Source organism: Lissotriton vulgaris, chromosome 11, assembly GCF_964263255.1.
Source record: "Lissotriton vulgaris chromosome 11, aLisVul1.2, whole genome shotgun sequence".
NCBI lineage: Eukaryota > Metazoa > Chordata > Amphibia > Caudata > Salamandridae > Lissotriton > Lissotriton vulgaris.
Window position 1 is genome coordinate 652,034,451 of NC_141699.1, and position 21,940 is coordinate 652,056,390.

Below are 21,940 nucleotides of genomic sequence, written 5' to 3' on the forward strand. Positions count from 1 at the left end.
TTATAATAGGTCAGTGACCGCTCATGTGCGCAACTACCAAGAAAGCCCAAAATATGTCAAAGATGATAGTTACCATTCCAGGGTCATAATTATGCCCAGAATTGGCACGGTTGTGCCCACACAACTCCCGGCCCCATCGCTCTTACTGGCCGCAGCTGCTGCATACACACCAAAGATACTTGCACAGTGGAGAAGTGTGGCTCACTGGTTAGAGGAGGCAGACCTGGAAGCAGAGGTCAGCCCAGGACCAGGGTTCAATTCCCGGCTCGGCGGGGTCTTGAGTCCTAAAATGTCCATGGACTCGACAATTCTCGCTCCGGTGCCTACTCGATTCACAGGTTTACACTCTGCGACTCTGGGCAATAGCTTGCTTAATCTCCACAATGGCCCTCGCGGCGGGATGCCTGGCTTTTACCTTGCGGATACCCTGCCGGGGTTATCTCACAGGGGAATACCAGGACGGGTTCCCTAAGCAAGCGCTTAGAAACCGCTCGGTGATTTGCGCTATATAAATTCCTGTACATTTACATTTACACAGTAAGGCTTTAAAGAGGATCTTACGTCTGCATCCACCCCCTCTTTTCCTCAGCACTTGGACTGTTCATGCACCTGACTCACACACTTTTTTTTTCTGGGTACTGCTGGCCCACACTTAGGTGATCCCGCTCTTGCTCCTGTTCTGGCTACTGTGACGCTCTTCTGTCCTTACCCATTTTCACACACATAGCATGACTGATAGAGTGGGGCCTTCAACATGTTCAATCTCTTTGTGACTTTATTAGATTGAGAATGACTACATATGGTCATGTTAAGGCCCCATAGGGCAATACAGTTTGTGTTTGTCTTATTATGATGCTCTCCCTTTGGTTTAGTTAGCTACCACTCCGAGGGTCTTGAGAGGCCGAGTTTCACTTTGGAGAGCTACTTTGAGAGCTCCTTGTAGCACCGAGCTACTCGATGGAGGCCCATAGTTATTGAGGAACAATGAGGGTGGATTATTGGTGGGTGACTGATAAAACCTATGGGGTATATCTGTTAATTGTTTTGTGTTGACATTAAACCTCCTATTTTTGTCTTGTATTTAATGTTCAATCATGATATAAAGTAGTAAATCTTCCCCAAGTCTAAGATTGTTCAAAGACTTTCTGCTATAGTGCATAAAGATCAAAGGAGGTTTGTTCACTTTCATGCAGCATTGAATGTAACACACCTAAAAGACTTAGGAACTATCTGTAAATCACTAACAATCAAACTGTACAATAATCTATACAGAACGTGTTCTCAGTTTAAAGTGCCAAATTAGCTGTTCAAAATTTAGCAGTTTCAGTGAAAAAAAGGAAGTGGATGTTGAGACTCCAGTGAATATCTTGTAACAACGTCATATGTCCCAGGCCTTATGTTACGGATCATTAAATAGTCTTAACAAAAACGTCAGGCTAGAACTGAATTTCTTGCAACTATGTCATATGTCCATGTCCTTACATAACGGATCATTAAACAGACTTGACAAAAACGTCAGGCTAAAAGCTCAACACCTCAAAGATTTCAGAATTTTAAATCATGTATAAGAAAAGCGTAAACTTGAAATCTAACGGATATGTCTTGGCTCAGATTCCTCATCTTTTCAAGTCTCCTGAGGCATCTGTTTGGATCTGGAAAAATCTTCACCTCCTGAAAGTGGCACTTGAAGGCACCACTGCGGCGGTTGCTGGAGTGTAGTAAAATTGTAGCGCCTAATTTGATTTATTAGCTCCATAAACATACCAGTAGCCATCAGTAACCTTAGTTAATTTTTTTTTCTATGCACCACAAATTTGGTGGCAAGTACATTTTTTAAGTACTGGACTAAGTGTATTATTCTTATGTTGGTTTCTAGCACCAATACTACTACTTGTGGTGTTTAGAGTTATGATTCAGTGCAGATGAATGTCATTTAGGACAAATTCTCATTGAGAGTCCAAGAAAGAAAGATGGGCAAAGCATTCTGTTCCCCAACTATTGTCTCGTCCATGGAAGCCAGGAGATGCACCTCTTCCTTTGTCTTTTTGTCTTGCAGAAGTTAAGCTTAACTGACGTTACTGCTACTGCGTAGTACTTTTATGGATCTAGTACATCACGTCTGGTGGTGACATGTATGCCACTCTACTACTGGAGCTCGTGACACTGAATTCTACCCAGCTGTGGAGCCAGCTGTGGAATTGAAGATTTCTTCCAGATCTAGTCTATTTTGATCAATATATGAAAAATTGAATACCATATTGGCTCGTACTTCCTTTTGCATTAATTTGCAGTAACTAGCTCGTATGCGATATAACTTTACTTTACTGGGACTTGTAATAGCTAAGTGCTGCATTGCCATACACAGGACTCACTCTATGCCCCCCTGGCTGGATAAGTGGGTGGCGGACTTGTGTGAATGGGGCATGGCTGAGGAGTGCCGACTGTGATTCGTTGGCACTGATGAGAATGCGGAACGTGACTTGAAGCTGTATGTTTGAGGGCCTACTCTTGGATGACGGTCTGGACGAGGGGGCTGTGGTCGCTCCGCAGACAGTGGACCTCTCTACTCCTCCGCTGACCTCAGAGGCCCCTTGCTTGGCTGACTGATCTGGTGTGTAGTCTATGGATGCCTGCGATGTGTGGGAAGGAGCACTGGAGATTGAGCAGACTGCGGAATAAGCCATGACCTGGAGAGTGAGCTTAAGGGGATGGAAGAGGGCTGGTTCCTTACCCCCCCCCTAATTGTTAGCACATAACAGTTGAATAATATATGTATCTCAGCAGACTGAGCTGCTCCTGATCGCTACTCCGGGCACGCACGCATTTTGCATGCCGCCGCTCGGATGCAATGCTGCTATGCCCCTACGGAATTGGGGGCTTTGCACAACTCCGTACCTATTTTTCCCTTTCTAGAGAATATCAACCGACTGCCTATCGTTGCCAAGTTCTTATTATGGTTTTTTATTGTTACACTGGTTTTTCTTTTGTGCATAATTTCTTTCTGTGGGGGAGTAGTCCTGTATGTCATACATGACGATGCACGCCCAGCAATTATGCTTGTGAGAAGAGCAAATAGACAAGCATTTAGGCCACTGTGATATCCTGTACTGCCTACCTGGCTTGTAAAGTAACTTGTGGTTCTGCATTTAATTGTTTCGCGGGCTGATGAGCTAACTTGTAACGTGATACCTGTGCACTATGGAATAAAAAACAAGTTTAAAACAAAAAAATTGTAGTAAGCTCCTTTGGCTTTCTTTTCAGTTTTCACACAACAATGTCCAGTCTTTTGCATCCATTGTTGCTCATGAGCTTGGCCATAACTTGGGAATGAACCATGATGACGGGAGGAATTGTGATTGTAAAGTATCAGCCTGCATCATGAACTCGGGAGCCACGTAAGTGCATTTTTTTTTACAGAGCTTACTTTAAATTCTTTTTTTGTGTGCAGACTATATAACTCTTATTTCTTATTGTGATATGAACATTTGATCCATGTGTTCCTGTAGGATGTGTGCATTTCTCGACACAAGCATTTGTTTTTACATTCAAACAAACCCTCCAGTTGTGACTATGTAAAGATAGTGGTCTACTGGCTGTTTTCTTATACATCGTTTAGATCTTTCAGTCTTTTTATTGTCATGCTAACAGCAGTTGTGTTGTTGTTTTTGTTATATACGGGATATTATGTTCAAAGCCCCCCACGACCAGGAACTTCCAGTGCCTGGTGGAGTCACGAATCATGCAGAGGGAGGAAGGTTCAGAGATGATCTGGCCTGGCAGTTCGGTCTGAACTGTTCCCATGTAAGCAGGGTCAAGACTGATATGCATATGGTTGGATCCAAACTGAGGTGGCATAGGGCCCAATTCACAGAACTAACTTAAGACAAAATCCTAAACTTACTACCATTTTGGTATTCACTGAAGGCACTTACTCATTTTGATATTCACAGAAGTTGGGAGTCCTAACTTTAGGACTCCTAAATGCCTTCTGTGAATTCCAAAAGTCTGAAAGTTATGATTTTTCTAAGTTTAGGAGTCCTAGTCCTAACTTTACTACTCCTAAACTGAGAAAAAATCTAACTTTAAGACTTTCGGTATTCACAGAAGGCATTTAGGAGTCCTAAAGTTAGGAGTCCTAACTTTACTACTCCTAAACTGAGAAAAATCGTAACTTGAAGACTTTCGGTATTCACGGAAGGCATTTAGGAGTCATAAAGTTAGAATTCCGAACTTCTGTGAATACCCAAATGAGTAAGTGCCTTCTGTGAATACCAAAATGAGTAAGTGCCTTCTGTGAATACAGAAATGTTAGTAAGTTTAGGATTTTGTCTTAAGTTAGTTTTGTGAATCGGACCCATAGTGTGCAAAGTAACAATGGACTGGAATGCTGCTCGAGTAATTGCCAGTGGCTGCTATTAATTCAAATATACCATCTATCACTTTTTTTATACTTCAGAATAGATGTGGGGTAGTCCGGGAGAAATTCTGGCAGAACAATATCTTGTGTGAATATTTGACAAGTGCAACTGCTGTTCACAAAACATTTGAACATGCTAAACCAACATAAAAAACTTATCTGCCATGAGGAAACTCCCTGTGAGGGAGAGAAACGCGTTGGCTGATTCTTGCATGATTGAAATGATGAATTTTTCTACAATTTTTAATGGAAACTTATCTACCCTGAGGAAGCTCCCTGTGAGGGAGAGAAACGCGTTGGCTGATTCTTGCATGATTGAAATGAAGAATTTTTCTACAATTTTTAATGAATAAAGAAGGAATAATTTTGATACAAACTCTGTTCGTTTGGACTTTGTGATGGTGCGCCTCCACTATTCTTAAAACATTAAAGATGCTGCATGACTGGTTTGTCTCCAAAGATTGGTGCAGAAGGGGACCCCGGAACAGATTTATTCTTAATGCAGCAGTAGATTTATATTACTAAAGCATATAGGAAATAGTCACATGAATTCAAATTACAAAAGAAAAAGTAATAGACACATTTTTATTGGCTGCTTGTGATATATTCTATGGAGTCGTTATGTTTCTCCACTGCTAAAGAATTTTTATTTGGCAGATTTCATCTAATATAGTAGAGGAGTTAAATTCAACAATTTATTTCCCCCTATGGCACAATACTCTCTGGGATTTCTCAAGGCTTATTGTTGGTTCAGTCATATTCAATGTTGATTGGTTTGTATGTCAAGCAAGCAATTGGGATGTTGTGTGGCGTCCCATGTGGTCTGCCACAACGATCATATTGTCTTCATCCGGAGGGGTATTTCCATCCGGACGTGGACCACATCATCACAGGGGCAGACTACTCCATTGTTAAATGAAATATGTGCTAATCTTATGTCTGAAACTGGTGAATTATCAGTAGCTTGTCATGCTTGTCTTGAGGGCTTGGGGATAAAGAAGTAAGATATTAAACCTGAACTTCAAAATAGTGGTTCAAAAAACTATGTAAAGTAAATGTGTGATTTTACTTTTTAATTGTAAAAGCTTTATCAATATGAATCTTTTGGTATGGCGGAGTGCTTTACTCCCGCCATACTGAGGGTCCTCCGCATGCCAAATTTAGAGTTGTCTGACAGTCCTGCAGACAACTCTAAACATTGGCAAGAACCGCAGTCGCGGCAGTTCCTGTCAGTGTGGTAAAAGTTTATCAGGAGGCTCTGTCAAACATGCCAGCCTCCTGTCAAACTTTTGCAGCGTTACATTTTTTCGAAAAACAAAGTCCCAAAATAGTAGTTTGTTTTTGGAAAAAAGTAAAACTAATGGCCCCCACACCATGAGAGTTGTAGCCCATGGTTCGGGGGTCATAATATTTTTTTACTGTCTCTCACTGTCAGGTTTTACCTTGGGATGATTAACAGCAAACAAAACGTACAACACCATTCACTATAAAAACGTAAGTTGTTATATGTGACCGTCCAACGGCCCATACTCCATTGGACTGTCAGAGGAGTATGTCAGTGACGGAGCTGGAGTAGGCTTGTAAATCAGGCAAGCAGACCTTTTTTTGGTGGAGGACCCCCTCCGCCATACTCTGTCAGCCCCTATGATCTATGCATGTTCTCTTCACTCAATATAGAGCATAAGTAAAGTCAACACTGCTCAATATGTTGTTTCTTCTTTACAGAGGTTCAAAAAACTTTAGCAGCTGCAGTGCTGATGATTTTGAGAAATTGACATTGAACAAAGGTGGAAGCTGTCTCCTGAATATTCCAAGTCCTGATGAAACGTACACTGCCCCCTACTGTGGGAACAAGCTGGTGGATGCTGGGGAAGAATGTGATTGTGGCTCACCAAAGGTTGGTAGTCTCCATAGCCGTTCTGCTGAGTTTGCCTGTCTGTGTTTGTGGAAGGAACATGTGCTTTAAGAAAATCATCTTGTGAACAAAGAACAATAAGTCTGACCAGAAAGCAAGTTTTCCTAGTGTAGGAAATAATGTGCTCAACCATTAAACTGAAAATTTACTTTCTCAGACATTCCATTTGACACAACTTGCAACACTGTGTGTCTGTGCTAAAGTGTTGTATCCAAGATTGTATTGCAGTTTCTTATCGCTGAAGATAGATTTTTATAGTTACACAGCTAAGTGCTACAGACGTGAAATGACTTAGCATTAGACAGTTCTTGTGGTTTCTTGATGGTGACTCCCAAATCATATGCCTGTGGGGTGTGGTGTTACAACAGCAGCATACAAAGATCTAGGGACATAAGTGCAGATTTTAGGGATATCAATTTCCAAATTGCGATTCTCTGTGAATCGCTATCCCTAATGTATGAAACTCTTTTAGTTCATTTAGCGATTTCTAGTGGGTCGCAAATTGACCTACCTCATGAATATTAATGAGGTAGGTCTCAGTTTGCGACACATAGGGAATAGCAGCCATCACAGTATGGTGGCCTGCTGAGGTCAGCAGACAACCATATCTGTGATTGCTTTTTAATAAAAAAGCAATGTTTTAAATAAATGGAGTCAGTTTTTCTTAAAGGAAACTGGGATGCATTTAAAAAAAAATGAAATGTTTAAGTTTAATTTTTTAAGAGTAGGGCACTGCCTGCTCTTAAAAATATTTGTTTCACCATTCAAAAAGGTGAAGGTGTCCCATGGGGACCCCTTCCCAATTGCAGATGGTTACTTACCACCATTGAGGTGTCGGCAAAAAATGAATGATTTGCAACAGTAATTCGGTCTCAAAACATTCATACTTACCACTGCAATTCTGTATTTAGAAGGAGCATCCTAAATACACCCGTTCCATATACCAAATTGGTATGTATGTGCAATTCCAAATTTCAAATCTGTAGCATATAACCGAATCACAATTTGTTTTTTGATATGGTTATTAAATGGTAACGGAGGTTCAAGTGTTTTACAGTGGGTGAGACAGTCTCAGATTGATATGTACCCGTGCCTTCTTGCTCAATGATGAGAAGGCGATTGAGAAATAGAAGGCCTAATAATGGCAAGCAAATACAGACGAATAAAAGTGAATAGTCATTGAGGCTTAAACAAAGTTTTTATGATTGTTATTCCAATATTATTTAACCAGTAATGAATCTTACAATCACTAAATAAACCATCATGACAGTACAGTGGACAATACTTTCCACATCATTAATCCATGTTGCTCGTGAAAAGTTCCTTTTTGTGTGTTTTTTCAATCAATCTGGTACGATTTGGCTCACTTCCATCGGGTGTTGTGTGATCATTTTGTTCCAAAATGTGAGCTCTGCTGTAATAATTTTCTTCCTTGCCTGGTGTACTGATAACATGGTAGCACCTTGCAACGTGAACTGAACTGTGTGCATGAGCTTCCTCCTTTTGTTTCTTCTATTGCTCATTATAATGATTGCTGTGTTGAGCAGCTTCACCAGGAATATTTTCAAATTAAAGATGTTAACAAAAAAAAGAACACAACTTAACTGTTACCTCATCCTATTCAATGGGACGTTAAGTTGTAATCTCCAAATATAGTGCTTATTGGTCTTCACTTTGACTATCTTATTTGTTTGTTGTATGAATTATGGGATTAAACTGTGACTATCCAATTAGTTCTGAAGGGAAACTTTCAGCAAGATTCATCAAAGTCCCGATTTGCGAGTCCTTAATAGCGATTATTAAGGAATCGCTATTAAGGACTTGCAAATCGGGATTCATGTAGAAATCGCAAAATAAATTGCGATTCCTACAGCCTCCTTATTTGCGATTAGCAAATTGCGAATCGCAAATAAGGAATAACCCCATTCATTCCTATGGGCCTAAAGGCCCATAGGAATGAATGGGGAGTATTCCTTATTTGCGATTAGCAATTAGCTAATCACAAATAAGATAGCGATTTCAAGGGTGCCAGGGTTGTCCAAAGGACACCCTGTAGCACCCCTGAAATTCAAATTTACACAGGTGTTGCGCACACACATGTCCAAAGGACATGTGTGTGTGTAACATGCAACTGAGAAAAATGCACTAAAGTGCTTTTTTCTATTTTTTCGCTATTTACCACGAAGTCAGACTTCGTGGTAAATAGTGGCCAAATATTGCGAATTCGCAATTTAAAATTGGTTAATGAATTGCATTTAAGGAATCTCTAATAGAGATTCCTTAAATGCAATTCCTCGCAAATATGCGATTTCGCAATTACCGATTTTTGCATTTGGGATAATAAATCCCAAATGCAAAAATTGCGCTCGCAAAGGGCCAGATTCTGAGAATCTGGCCCTTTGCGAGCGCAATTTCCATTCATGTCCTCAACCTACTACCAAAACACACACAAGGGCTACTCTAGTATTCAGTTGGTTTTAATTTGTGTGTTGTAGCTGTTCCTCATTTTATCTGAGGGCTCTGTTTGCAAGTGAGTCTACACTTCTACCTGTCCTTTCCTTACCAAGATTATCAAATGTCATCAGTCCATGTATTTGCCAAAACAATTGTTAACCTGATAAATCATACTTTGTAAATCATTTATTTTCACGAGTCACACTTTATTTTCGATGCAGTCTTGCTCCAAACCTCACATGTTAAACAGATTTTGAAATCTCATTAGCCCTAAACAAATGTTAACATTTTGCAGGAGTGTGAAAAGGATCCTTGCTGTGAACCCAAAACATGTAAACGCCGATCTGGAACAGAATGTGCCTATGGTGTCTGCTGCAAGAATTGTAGGGTAAGAGATCCATACTTGGGGCAAAGTCTATGTTGGGTTGTGTTTCTGGTTTAAACAGGTGGGTGCAAGGAAGGCGAGCGGCTACAGAAAGATCTCTCCCACAGATAATGTAAAGTTGGACTGCACTTTAGGTTGCTCTGCAGCACCGTGATTTGTGGAAATATGGATAATTTCTTTGTGTTTCAGCAAGATGGCACCCTAGTTGTGAGTAGGCACTTGAGTCACTTTAAGTTAGTGTATTCCATTTAAATCCATAGATGCTGGAAATAACGTATTTAACAGAAAACAATATACATTTTTCCTTGGTTCACATTCAGTGATATGGCTTCTAAAAGCAGAGGTGCAAATTGAGAATTATCGAATTTATCCCTGTGGCCTTCGTACTTCGAGTTTAGCGTTTGTGTTACTATAACAACCTAAAAATCTAATAACACCTGGAGAGAAGTTACAACAAACAGTGGGGCACTGGGGGTAGGGGGGGCGGGGGTAGACTGCCATTTTTTGTTAAATCAGGGGTAGTCTTTGAAAAAATATATTTAAGAAAAGATAATACATGCCAGCCTTATTTCTCTGTTCAGTTCTGCCAGTTTCCTTTTGCTTCTAGAGCATTGTCCTCCCTTCCCCTGTCCTACCTTTGTTCCCCCTTATTTACCTTTTTTGCTTTCTCACTTCCATTCTCCCCATTGTCATTGTTATTTCTATCTTGACAGTTCTGGTTTTTCAAGATATGGATTAGTCGCTTTGACCTTTAGATCCTGTAATCCTTGAGTGTTGTAATTCCCGAATTCTGTAATTGCTGGGATATTCTGTTAATTAGATGCTCTGATTACCTGGGGACCTGTTTTACTCAAGTTCTCAGATGTTCTGTGATCGACTTACACTAGCACCCCAACTATTCTAGACCCTATAGACATCACTGTACAGTGTGTTATGTGTTTGCGTCCATATCAGACATGCAACGAACCTCTGCTTTGCACCCAGTCAATTTCCTACACTATTCCCCATTAAAGCTTGTACTGCAGTTGCCTGTGTGTTACTTCTGTTTAGTCTTCAAGTGAAGCTACCAATCTACTGTGTGTGCTGTACATTTTTTAAGTGCAGTAGTGAACATTGTACTAGTGCAGCTCGTTCTGGCCATGTTGTGCGTGAAGGGAGATTGCTGCTTGTGCTGGGCTATTTCTGGTGTAAAAAGAAGATTGCTTCTCTGCTGCCTGCGAGGGTGGTGTTCCATGTATGACTAAAGCTTTCTCTGCTGTTAGCAGGCCTGAACCAGGTCTTTGTGTGAAGTAAGTTTAGATTACATCTAGATTTCAGAGTCTGTTAAAGTATGCATGTGTGTGGGTGGGTGTTTGTGGATCATATAGTCCTGCTGCTAATACTGTACTTCTTTTGTTTGTGTGTTGCACATTCATTGCTGCCTTCTGTGCAGTAGAGATGATTAGCTGTTGCTATAATTGTTTGTACTAGAAATGTGTTTTTTTTGTGTCATCAAATCTTGTGTACTCATACTGATCGTACTGTACCTTTCTGTGTTTGCATAGCACGGGCTGCTTCTGCTGATAGGTGGTGTTTAGCCTCGATTCATGCATAAAGCCCCTTCTGGGGGATTAGTGGTAGATTCTTGCATCACTATTTGGCATTAGCTTTGGAGAGCAAAAGGGAAGTTAATGTGCCAACTCCTTGCACTTCTGCACTGACTATCAACACGTGCCAATATTCCCCTCACTCTCATGCAGTATTGTAGACTAAAAAAAAAACAGAAGATCCGTTGGAGGTGTCAATTCCTGTTGTTTTCAAAGAGAATAGCATTGGCAGGATAAAACCTGTCCATTCAAATATCATATTTTACAAGTCTACCTCTTATGAAAATCAGTCTAAGCAGTAGTGTGTTTTATTTGTGGTGTTGTGCTAATTGTTGAACACATAAGCTTCTTTTGCCCAACCTCAGTCCTTTACAAAATGTATTTTTATAGTGTTGTGCCATTTTCATGTACCTTTACAGCAGGTTTCGACTTAGCAAACATGAAAACCGTAACATACATAGCATATGTTGGTTGCAGATGCACATGCTATGCTCACTCCTGCTATCTAGTGTTGGGCCTGGACTATGCAGGTTGTTTTTCTCAAGCAAGTCTTTTACTGTCGACGTGCGTCATGTATCCTCTTCCTCGATGTAATGTGCATGATTATCTTCTCCTTTGTTAGATTGTTTTTTTCCAGCATCATGCTCGGATGGACTGCGTCGGTGCTATGGGCAGCTTCAACGCCCTTGTAGCCTACGCACTCCTACAGTCTCAAACGAATCGCAAATCGACAATGACATCGTAGACACCGCTTCCGCAACCATTAGAACCATCTTAAGATTTAAGTGAAAAGGGCAGATTTCAACTAACTTCGACACCATAGCTTTCCAAAAACCTGTTGAGAATGTTCCTCTTCTAGTAATGGAGGGTAAAAAGGATAGGCTTTTTCGAAGGTGCCTTTGGTGCTGGGCAACATCTGCTTACTCCAACACATGCAACTTGTACAATCTCTGTCAGTCTCCGAAGCATAACATAAAGAACAAGACTTCGCCCTATGCATCCTATTAAAAAATAAAAAGACCTTAAGAAGCCAATGGAACTGCAGACTAGCCCATACCATGGAGATTGCAGCAGGGGCTGAGTTCTCTCTAGAAGAAGCCCACCAGCTCCAAACATTGGAGGGTGAGGTAGATGTCGACTTTGTAGCTGGAGAGGACTACATCATTGCCAGCCCTCACTACGTCACCTCCGATGAGTCCAGTGAGTGAAAGGAGTAGGATGAGCAGATCATGGACACTACGCACAATGCTCAACCACCAGGGTCAGGGACCAGAACGAAGACAACACCACAGGCAGTTAGTACAATTGACTACCCACACTAAAAAGACATTACATAAACCTCCCACACCACTCCAATGTGCTCCACAGCTCTCAGGCTCTGGCCAACACCAAGAGTGAGCCTCTGTTGCGAGACAGGGCAAGTACATTCTCCATCCTGATCGGGCATCAAGGCATATGAAGAAGCATGGAGCCGACACCAGGCCGATATAGATGCCGAAACAACCATCGACCCGGCACATCCATCAGCACCAGCAAAACCTCCAAGCCATGCTTCGGCGCCGGACAGACATTCGGAGCCACACAAGCGACGGGTATCGAGTCATAAGGAGCCGCAACACTCCTCAACTCTGACGAAGCGGAAAGAGCATGGCACTTCTCAATGCCAAAGGCAACCTCGTCTCCTGCGAAACCAAAAACAAAGGCGCTGTCCTCCGTGGCAAAAATGTTGACTGAAAAGCAGGTAAAAACACCACTTAAGTCCATACTTCCATAAGAAGAAGGAAGTGTCTTCGAAGGCCTTCAAAACTAAATGCAGAAATGGTGTCAGCCAGCTGAAGACAGCAGGCAACATCAAAGGTCCAACGGACTAAGCCAAAACTTGGAAAATCAACATCCATTGCCAAAAAAGGTGGCAACAGAGCATACATCCTCAAGCCCCATGCCACAAAGGTATCCAGTGTCTCCATGCACTAGGTCGCCCTCATGGAGCAGAAGAAGTAGGCAGCCCTGACCATGAGACTTACTACTTAGATTCACAGGGAGAAACCCCACAAACCCAGACCTGTAGGATGACTATGATGTCATCCTTCCAGACACAAACATTGGTCACCTATCCTAGCCAAGGTATCTCCACCAGATGAAACCACTTCATATCACAGTGTAACACAGCGGGCAGCAGAGTATCATAAATTACCACTGTAAGGTACCGAAGAGGAGACAGATTTCTTGGTGGAGACACTCTCCAGGACAGAGGGCACTGTTCAGTACCTACCAATGATAGGCTCAGTGAATAAAGTTTTAAAGGAAATTTTCAAAGACCCAATAAAATCAAGGGTACTCACACCAAGAATCTAGAGGAAATACAGACCTTTTCCCTTGAATCCTCTAAACATCACACATCACCCTGCTGCTTGCTCCCTAGTGGTAACGCAGAAGAGCAGCATCACAAAGCAGTGGGGATGCCCACCTCCTGACAAGGAAAGTAAGCACATTGACGCAGCAGGCTAAAGGGTTGCTACAGGTCTTGTCAATCATTGGAGGATTACAAACTCAATGGGCCTCATATCCTGCTACTACAGAGCTACATGGGACGAAATGGAAGAACTCTTACACCATCTCCCTGAGCAATATAAAAAGAAAGGGGACGATTTTGTTGCAAAGGGCAGACAACTATCCAACGCAACTATTCGCTGTGCTCTCAACAGTGCAGACATGGCTGCTAGAGGGATTAATTAATTAGTAATGCTTCGCAGGCATTCATTGCTCCGCATCTCAGGATTTAAACCGGAGGTGCAACAACACATCTTAAACAACCCATTTGATAGAAAGTACTTCTGTTGTCCGTAGGTAGATACACAACTTGAGAAAATCGAGACTCCGAGACCGAAAAAATCAATGGGAGCTTGTCAGTCTACAGCACAGAAACACCAGCCCTTTCGAAGGTACCAAAGAAGAGGGACCTCAAAGAACAACATCCCAGAGACCCTAAGTTATCAGCGCAAAGAGCAGCAATACCACCAACAATCGGGGAAAGGATACTACAGAAGTAGTTTCAAACCAAGAGGTAAAGGCAGAGGAATGCCTGCAAAGGGAGCCTCTACCTCAAAACAGCGACTTACCAACCATTTCGCCTGATCACACCATCTGTTGGGGAAAGGCTACAGCTATTCCATCAGTTGTGGCTAGACGTAATATCAGATCAGCGGGTCCTAGACATTATCAGTCAGGGGTATTGTCTAGAACTGAAAAGTCAACCACCAAATATCCCACAGCGCAAACATTCCCTCAGTCTTCATAACCTACACCTGCTGAAAGAAGAGATAAAGGCGCTCTGCAAAAAAGGGGCCATGGAACCTGTCCCATTCAAACACCAAGGAAAGGCAGTATACTCCCTATACTTCCTAATACCCAAAATGGTTGAAACGCTCTATCCCATATTAGACCTGCTCCCACAAAATTTGAACTTTCTGTCCAAGCACTTCCACATGGTGACACTACAGGATGTGATACCTTCACTTCAGGAAAGTGACTTTATGACAGCATTAGATGTGAAGGATGTATACTTTAATATTCCGATGCACCCTGCACGTCCCCGGTACGTCCATCTTGTGGTAAGTGGATGTCATTCTCAGTTCATGGTTATAACATTTGGGGCTGCAGCGGCTCCACGTGTGTTCACCATTTGTCTAGCCGTAGTGGTAGCAAATCTGAGAAGCGAAAACATTCATGTCTGACCGTACGTGGACGATTGGCTGATCAATCAATCAATCAATCATGACATTTGTTTAGCGTGCTACTCACCCGAAAGGGTCTCAAGGCGCTGGGGGAGAGTGGTCCGTTACTGCTCGAAAAGCCAGGTCTTGAGTTGCTTCCTGAAGGAGAGATGGTCCTGGGTTAGCCGTAGGTGGATGGGGAGGGAGTTCCATGTCTTGATCAAGAGTTCCAGCAAAATGAAATGTCTACATGGCACACAGACCACTATCAACCTATTACACAGATTGGGATTCACAATAAATGCAAAAAAATCCCATTTGCTGGCACTCCAAATACAGCCTTATCTTGGAGCCATACTTATTTCGGTCACAGCACAGGCTTTCCCCATTCCACAGAGGGTTCTCAATCTCCAGAACAAACTGACTCTTTTTCAGCCACATCGTCGCTTGCCAGTCAGGATGGTGATGAGTCTACTAAGAATGATGACATCTTGCATAGCAATAGTTCCACATGCAAGGATACATATGCGGCCCCTAAAGAAGTGTATAGAATCTCAGTGGTCACAGGCGGGGGGCAACTTGGAATATCTAGTGTTGGTTTCACACAGGGGCCATCAGGCACTGATGTGGTGGAATACACAGAAGACACTAAAGAGGAAAACCTTCAGGCACCTGATCCCACAAGTGACAATCACTACAGATGCATCTCTCATGATTTGGGGTGCTCACATGGAGGACATTACAGTACAGGGTCAGTGGTCTGCACATCAACAGATGTTTCACATCCGTGTTCTAGAGCTACTAGCCATACAGCTGAGGCTCAAAGCTTTTCTACAGAACATAACGGGGATAAATGTCCTTTTGCACACAGATTATATGACAGCAATGTACTACTTCCATAAACAGGGAGGGACACATTCATTACAGCTGTCTCAACTGTCACAACTCATAAGGGGGTTGCAAAAAGGGGGGTCCACCCAATGTCGTCACTGGGACCTGGGTATGTATATTGCTGAGAGAGAGGGGTCCCAGTAAACACACAGAAAATTATTTGAAGATCATCAAGAAAGATCAATTATAGAGACAAAAAGGTCAGTCTGCTGACATTGTTTTTATTTACAATGTAGCTAAGCCGATTATTAGGGCAAACATACTAGATATAACATTTGCAATTATAGTAAAGTGCCCCGGAGAGGGAAAAAGGGAAGTGTGCAGTGAGTGTAGGAGAGGGTAAGTGACATAAAAACAAAGCCAAAAGGCTACAATCAATCAAAAACTCTTAAACTGATTCAGATTATCAATGACCATAGGTTCAATAATAGGACTACAAAATAACATGCTTCATAAATGTGATCAATAGCGTGATTGTTGGAATGAAGCTGAAATCACAAAAAACAGTCGACGTTTCGACCCCTGTTATGAAGGCAGGCTGAAATTGATCCCTTGCAATGGACGGGAGACAGGGACACAAACCTATTTGGTACAAAAGAGTTTTACCATTAGGAACAGATCCATAGAATTATAATTGAAATTAAAAAACTAAGCACATCTAAGTTGGAAAGAACAAGACATACCAGGGATGCTTGTTTTTAAAGGAGGAGAGTGAACTACTACTCCCACACGGCAGGCTCGGTGGAGCCAGAGCTGGGAGGCCAATCTCTGATGTCAACCACGTTTGAAGGATGAATAAAAAAGCGTCATTCTGTGGAGGGAGGAATTAGCATCTTTATTCCTTAATTTATTCTGCATTCCATGGATGGATGTATATGGGAATTGCTCATAATAAAGCTATATTGCCTCATTGTGGAAGTACTGATGCCCAACAGTTATAATGTGGGCCACAGCAGGGATTTTTCCATTTGCAGCATTCTGTCAGAGATCCTGCTCTAAATTTGTAATCTCTATTTAGTCATGGCCATATTGATGTGTAGACCATTCAAAGCAATGTCTTTGACAGTAGCCTTCTGCCATGGTTAAAAAACACCTTAATTGCAATCATCAGAGTCAGATTGGTATGGCGGGCACTCGGGCAATGGCCGAGGGGCCAGTATCCGAGTTCCCTCTGTGGGCTGCTTTTTTTGGGTAGCCTGGGGGAGATGTCTGTGCTGATCAGATGCCGCCAGTGGCTGCTTGAGTGGCCTTTCTGTAGGCAGATATGGCTCCATTACCGCCCTTTTACCAACGGGGCAGGGGGCGGACGTGTCACTCCCTTTCTGTCCCTGGGCGGCCCATTCATGTATGCAGATTGAGCGGGCCAGGGGTCCTGAGCAGTAGTGGCCTCACTTGTATTCAGGTGTTTTTCACTAGTGTGAATTAATCTCTGCATTTTTTTTATATCTAAGTGAAGTTAAGAAAAGATGTCTCCGTCAGGACTCCTCCCGCCGCCCTGCTTTTCATTAAAGTGTTAAAGACGTTTTTTTGCAAAAAGGCAATCCGCAAATGTGGGCCACTTTTTTGGAGTGTGCCTGGGCCTATTTATGATCCCAATCCAACCCTGGCCATCATCTTCGTAATAAAGATCTAATCATGTTCACTTTCCAAAAAATCTTCAGTTCTCCATAAAGAGGCATAGGAATACAAAGGCATTCCCTTCTTTTACTCTTGAGGTTTGGAAACTATTTTATCTCACCCAGTAGATAATTCTTCCTGTCTTGCAACAACCAAATTGTTTTTGACTGCATAGAAAAATGCACTTTCCAACAGGAAAGCTGGATGTTTATGAAGCTCCTAAATGCTATTGCTAAACAAATGCTAGTTACGGGAAGGTGGATTATCTTTCAGTTACCTATTGTGATCTCACAAGGTTATTCATTGGCCAAGCATACTATTCCAACATTGGTATGAGAGGAGCTGCGATTCTTTTACTGGATGCAGCCAAAGCCTATGACTTTGTTTATTGGCAATATATGATTGCAATCCTGCCAAAAACTGACTTTGGTTCATTGCTTTTTTCCAGTATGGACTACTACACATAAAACCAATAGCTAGAGCGTGGATCATTGGTGCGATATTGGAGTCTTTCACACTAAGGTATGAGATAGGGTTGTCCCAAGTTCTCAATTTTCTTAGCCCTAGAGCCATTGGAATGCTGGTTTAGGCAGGATGCCTTAGTCAGGGATCTCCAATGGGACATTGCAGGGGGATGAACAGTTATCTATCTGGCTGATGACATCCTTATTTATATTGCTGACCTTAAAACAACTATAGACAATACCATGGCTTCAAGACTAATTGAGAAAAAAATCTTTCTAATTCCCCATGATTGCATAGTATCAAGATCCACTTCCAATGCCTTTTTATGTAGAAGAGAAAGGCTTTAAACACCTATGAGTAATATAACACACGTGATAAACAAGAAGTCTTTAATCTCGGTGGTATGCTCAAGAAATTTCGCAAAAAACCTACAGCATTTTGCAGAAATTATAGCTTTCTTTTCTGGGCCAACCAACTCTTTATAAAAAGATAACGTTTCTCAAGTTTCTATATTTATTTCAGAATAGAGCCTATTGGATACACAAAGAGTTTTTTTAAAGAAACTTGATGCTGAAATGTGCACATTGATGTGGGGTGGCTGTTCTAAGATTTATCTATGCATAATGTGACCGAGAGTCTGTGAAGAAAGTATAGCACAACCACATTTCCATGAATATTGGGATTCTTAACTATTAGTGGTGAATGAATGGACCTTCTTATTGCAGGCAGAACCATTTATTACAAAAGATAGATGTGATAGAGAGCTAGGGTTATATGGCAGCTTTGTGTGGGACTAGGAGGCTCAGTCGTCTGCTTGACCACATACTGTCAGCAGTGAGGACATGACTGACTGCAAAGGCAAACCTTGGTTGGAAAACGGCATTAATGAAACAAATCCCTGAGTGGGTTGGTGATGGCTGGCCTAAAAATCACATGTGACTGGTTTAGCTAAATAGGACACAATAAGTATACCCATATTGGATGATATCTGCAGTCATGGTTAATATTATAACCAAAATTTCACAATTCAACAAAATCCAGGCTATGATCCTGATTCCTCCATCCTTGATTCTGTATCTTGGTGGGAGTAGTTCTGAGGTTTCCTGGCCTGCTAGCCTCATAAATCCTTCTGGTCCACTTCTCTAGGTGTCATATGCAGGCTCTGCATGGGATCTGAAGTCTCAGTGGGCCTAGCACCAAGAAAACCTGTTGGATGTCATCCATTTTTTAGAGGAGTGGTAGCTACTCAACTTCAACCTAATCAGCGGCAGACCCCTCTCCCACCCAGAACTTATGGGGGTGAGGGATGCATCATGGCTGGCTTGGGGAGGCCATTAGTGAGAGGTGGAGCTCAGAGGACTGAGATTAAACTCTGGTCACCAGGTAAAACCTGCGTCCATATCAATCTGTTAGTGTTGTGGGCCTTTTGCCTAGTATTGAAGGCCTTCCTACTGTCTGTGAAGATTACGCTGGTACAGGTTCTCAAGGGCAACACCAGTGCCTTGTAGTGCTGCAAGAAAGGTGGAGTGAGGTCCTTGGTACTGGGGCCTGGGACCTGTCCCATGGAGATACAATGCCTTTGGAGGTGGTTGTCAGGGCATCTTCTTGATTGTGTTGGAATCATTGAGAGCCGGGTCAGACAAGCTCAGCCAGTGGTACCTGGTGGATCACAAACCGTGGGTACACCCCAAAGTGGCAGAGGGCGTGGACCCTGGCTAGATCGTTTTACCAGTAACGAGCGCAGTATACCATTCTGAATTTACTATATTCGATATCTCACCCCTATTTGGTCATTAAAAGCATTAACTTCTCAGAGCCAAGCCTTCACCAACCAGAAGGTGGTATGCTTCATCATCGGGCTGTTCTCCTTGTTGGGCCAGCACTGCATTGCCCAACAGGCTCCTCAGGTGGGCCCTTTGCCAGAGATCTTTTGTGAATAATGGCCTCCGGGGCTGCAGTTCTAAAATGTAAGTAGGAGGAAAAAAGATGATAAGTAGAAATATAAAGGTGGTTGGTGAGCGATTTAATGTATAAATTAACTATGGAGACCCTATTTACTCCATTTGTCATTGGGGCCTGTGTTAAAGATTAAAACAAGAGGGAATATGCGGGACAATCATGTTCCTTATAATCTCACAAAGTGGTCAACATGTGCCTTGCCCATACAGTCCCTAAGGATCTATGGCAATTCGTCAGAACCTTGAAAAGGACCTAATCTACTTATGTGAGGGTATCCTTTTCTATTAAGGTAATACTGTGTGCTCCCATAAACGTGATTTTCCTTCAGTGATAAAACAACAAAGATTGTTGTCATTAAAGACTTACATCCCTTCCTTAGGAATCGTCTGAAGAAATACTTATGACCTATGTTTAAAAGAAACAAGATAAACATACATTTAAGATGACATCACACATTTATGTGTTATGCTACAATGTTATTACAGTATCACTAGTGTTGCTTAAAGTAACTTGAGCAACATTCATCATACTATTGACAAAAGAACACCTGCATCATGCTCATGGGAGAGAATTTAGATATGCCAACATGATTTAATAATACAGGTTCCTCCTCTGTGGATAGCATCTCACACATACACAAAAGGTAACTGCATCTCTCTCTTATCTCGCCCAAATCCCTTGGTAAATCGTCCTCTTGCGATTAGTGGGATCCAGGCTATCCCGAGGTCATCTGGAGGAAAATAAATAAGCAAGTTATCTGATAGTCAAAAGCCATAAGGCCCACCTTTATTCACGGGATGTCAGTACTTTGTAATATTACAATTATTCTGTCATTCTTAGAGTGCGTCACTCTTAGAATATCACAACAATTCAAATGAAGTGATTAGATATAAACAGGCAGCCCCAAACAAGAACCGCAAAAACCTGTGAGGGCCCAGATGAGGCCTATGGAGCCAAGTTCCCAAAACAGCAGAAAACATAAATTACAGACCGGTGCAGAAGTGATGGCCACAGCAAGCATGACTATGCCGAGATTTCAGTATTCTCAATATAGAGTAGGATATAATGGAATGGAGCAGGCTACCCAGCAGGCGTCAACTCGCCTGCCGTCTTTGCATGTTTACACAGCTCTCACTCTGTCGTAATCAATAGAATGATACTCAGCAGTGATCCTCAACTGATTAAATAGAGTAAAGGAAGAAGCCAATTGTCTGTTGACAGAGTGTTCGGTCCCAATATCTCATTTATTTTCGAGGTCACTGCCATAGTGATTCTGCATCTTCTTCCAACCAGACAACTTGTGGTACAATAGTCCCCTTTCAAGATCACACTTCAAATGCAATGACAGATCCCCTCCATGAGCGGTTTGTGTATTGTAAGCTGTGTAGCAAACTGAGTTGTTCAATTGGTCTGACTAGCTGCCTTGATCCGGTGTTTTCTTTTGAACAGCCCAACGTTCCTTCCCTTTCAGTCATCAAGGTCCACCAAATATCCCACTCATCTTCAGGATTCTTCAAATGCTCATGAAATTTCTTGAGCTCTTTGCAGGCTTCAAATTCAGTGCCCTACCTTCTTACGGGGATCAGCACAGCATCATCTCTTGTAGTATCTATTATAAATCTTTCATTGTAAAAGGTGGATAACAAACTGTGGTGTGTATCTTTTTAGGTCGAGCAGACCTAAAAAGCATGCGAAGCATGCTTTTGTCTGCGAAGACATCTTTTGTTGGCGTGTTCCGATGAATGTGAGACCGGGGATGTGCACGCGCTTTCCATCGGCGATTTCACCTCGTGGGCGCGCACGCCCAGCCGGCGCCGTGCACATCCCCTGCCTCTGATTCTCACCTAAACACGCAGTCAGCCACACACGCAGGCAGGCACACACACAGACGCAGGGACATACAAGCGCACGCACACACAGCCACACACGCACCCCCCCCCCACCCCCACACAGCCACGCACGCACCCCCACCACTCACGGGCGCGCACACACACACAGATACAACCCCCCACCCCCCTCACCGTGCTCTTTCTGCCTCGTCCGTGTCCCTCTCTTCCTCGGCAGCCATTGGGTGTGTCTCGGCGTGGGAGCTCCACAGCGCTGGTGGTCACTCGGGACGGGACCCGGGACTTCAGCTGCCTTAGCGCCGGGGCTCCCTCTCCAGCAAAGAGCGCGGATGCGCGGGGAGCCCCCGCCCTCAGTCGCAGCCCAGTCCTGAGAACTGCTTTCGGTTTCGCTGTAACTCTGTCTGAGGTTCATTTATGGTAGCAGTCAGTAATTCAAGTAGTAGGTCGATTCAAGGACATAAACAAGATCTCAAAGAGAGCTGGACTGTGTCATGTAAGACATAAGCTTAATGTGTTCCTTGTAACGCTAAAGGGAGTGATTCACAGACCGTTTCAGACTGTTTCCGTGAGATGAAAACTCTGAAGTGATCTTCCTTCTTTTTTGTTTTTTTTCATAATCTGCCTTTCTAGTGACCATTTAGATCAAATGCTGTATTGAAGAGGTATCTAATGAAATTTGACTGCGAGCACA

General features: G+C 42.6%; 1 protein-coding gene across 2 annotated transcripts in view; it reads left to right on the plus strand.

Annotated features, from left to right (window-relative positions):
• The window catches only part of ADAM9 (ADAM metallopeptidase domain 9), a 563,447-nt gene that overhangs the window by 330,334 nt on the left and 211,173 nt on the right, over window positions 1-21,940 (plus strand). For both annotated transcript variants that reach the window (XM_086943740.1, XM_086943741.1), the window contains exons 11-13: window positions 3,262-3,395; window positions 6,143-6,314; window positions 9,082-9,174. In XM_086943740.1, the coding sequence (XP_086799866.1) occupies window positions 3,262-3,395; window positions 6,143-6,314; window positions 9,082-9,174 (399 nt within the window). The remainder of the gene's footprint in view (window positions 1-3,261; window positions 3,396-6,142; window positions 6,315-9,081; window positions 9,175-21,940) is intronic.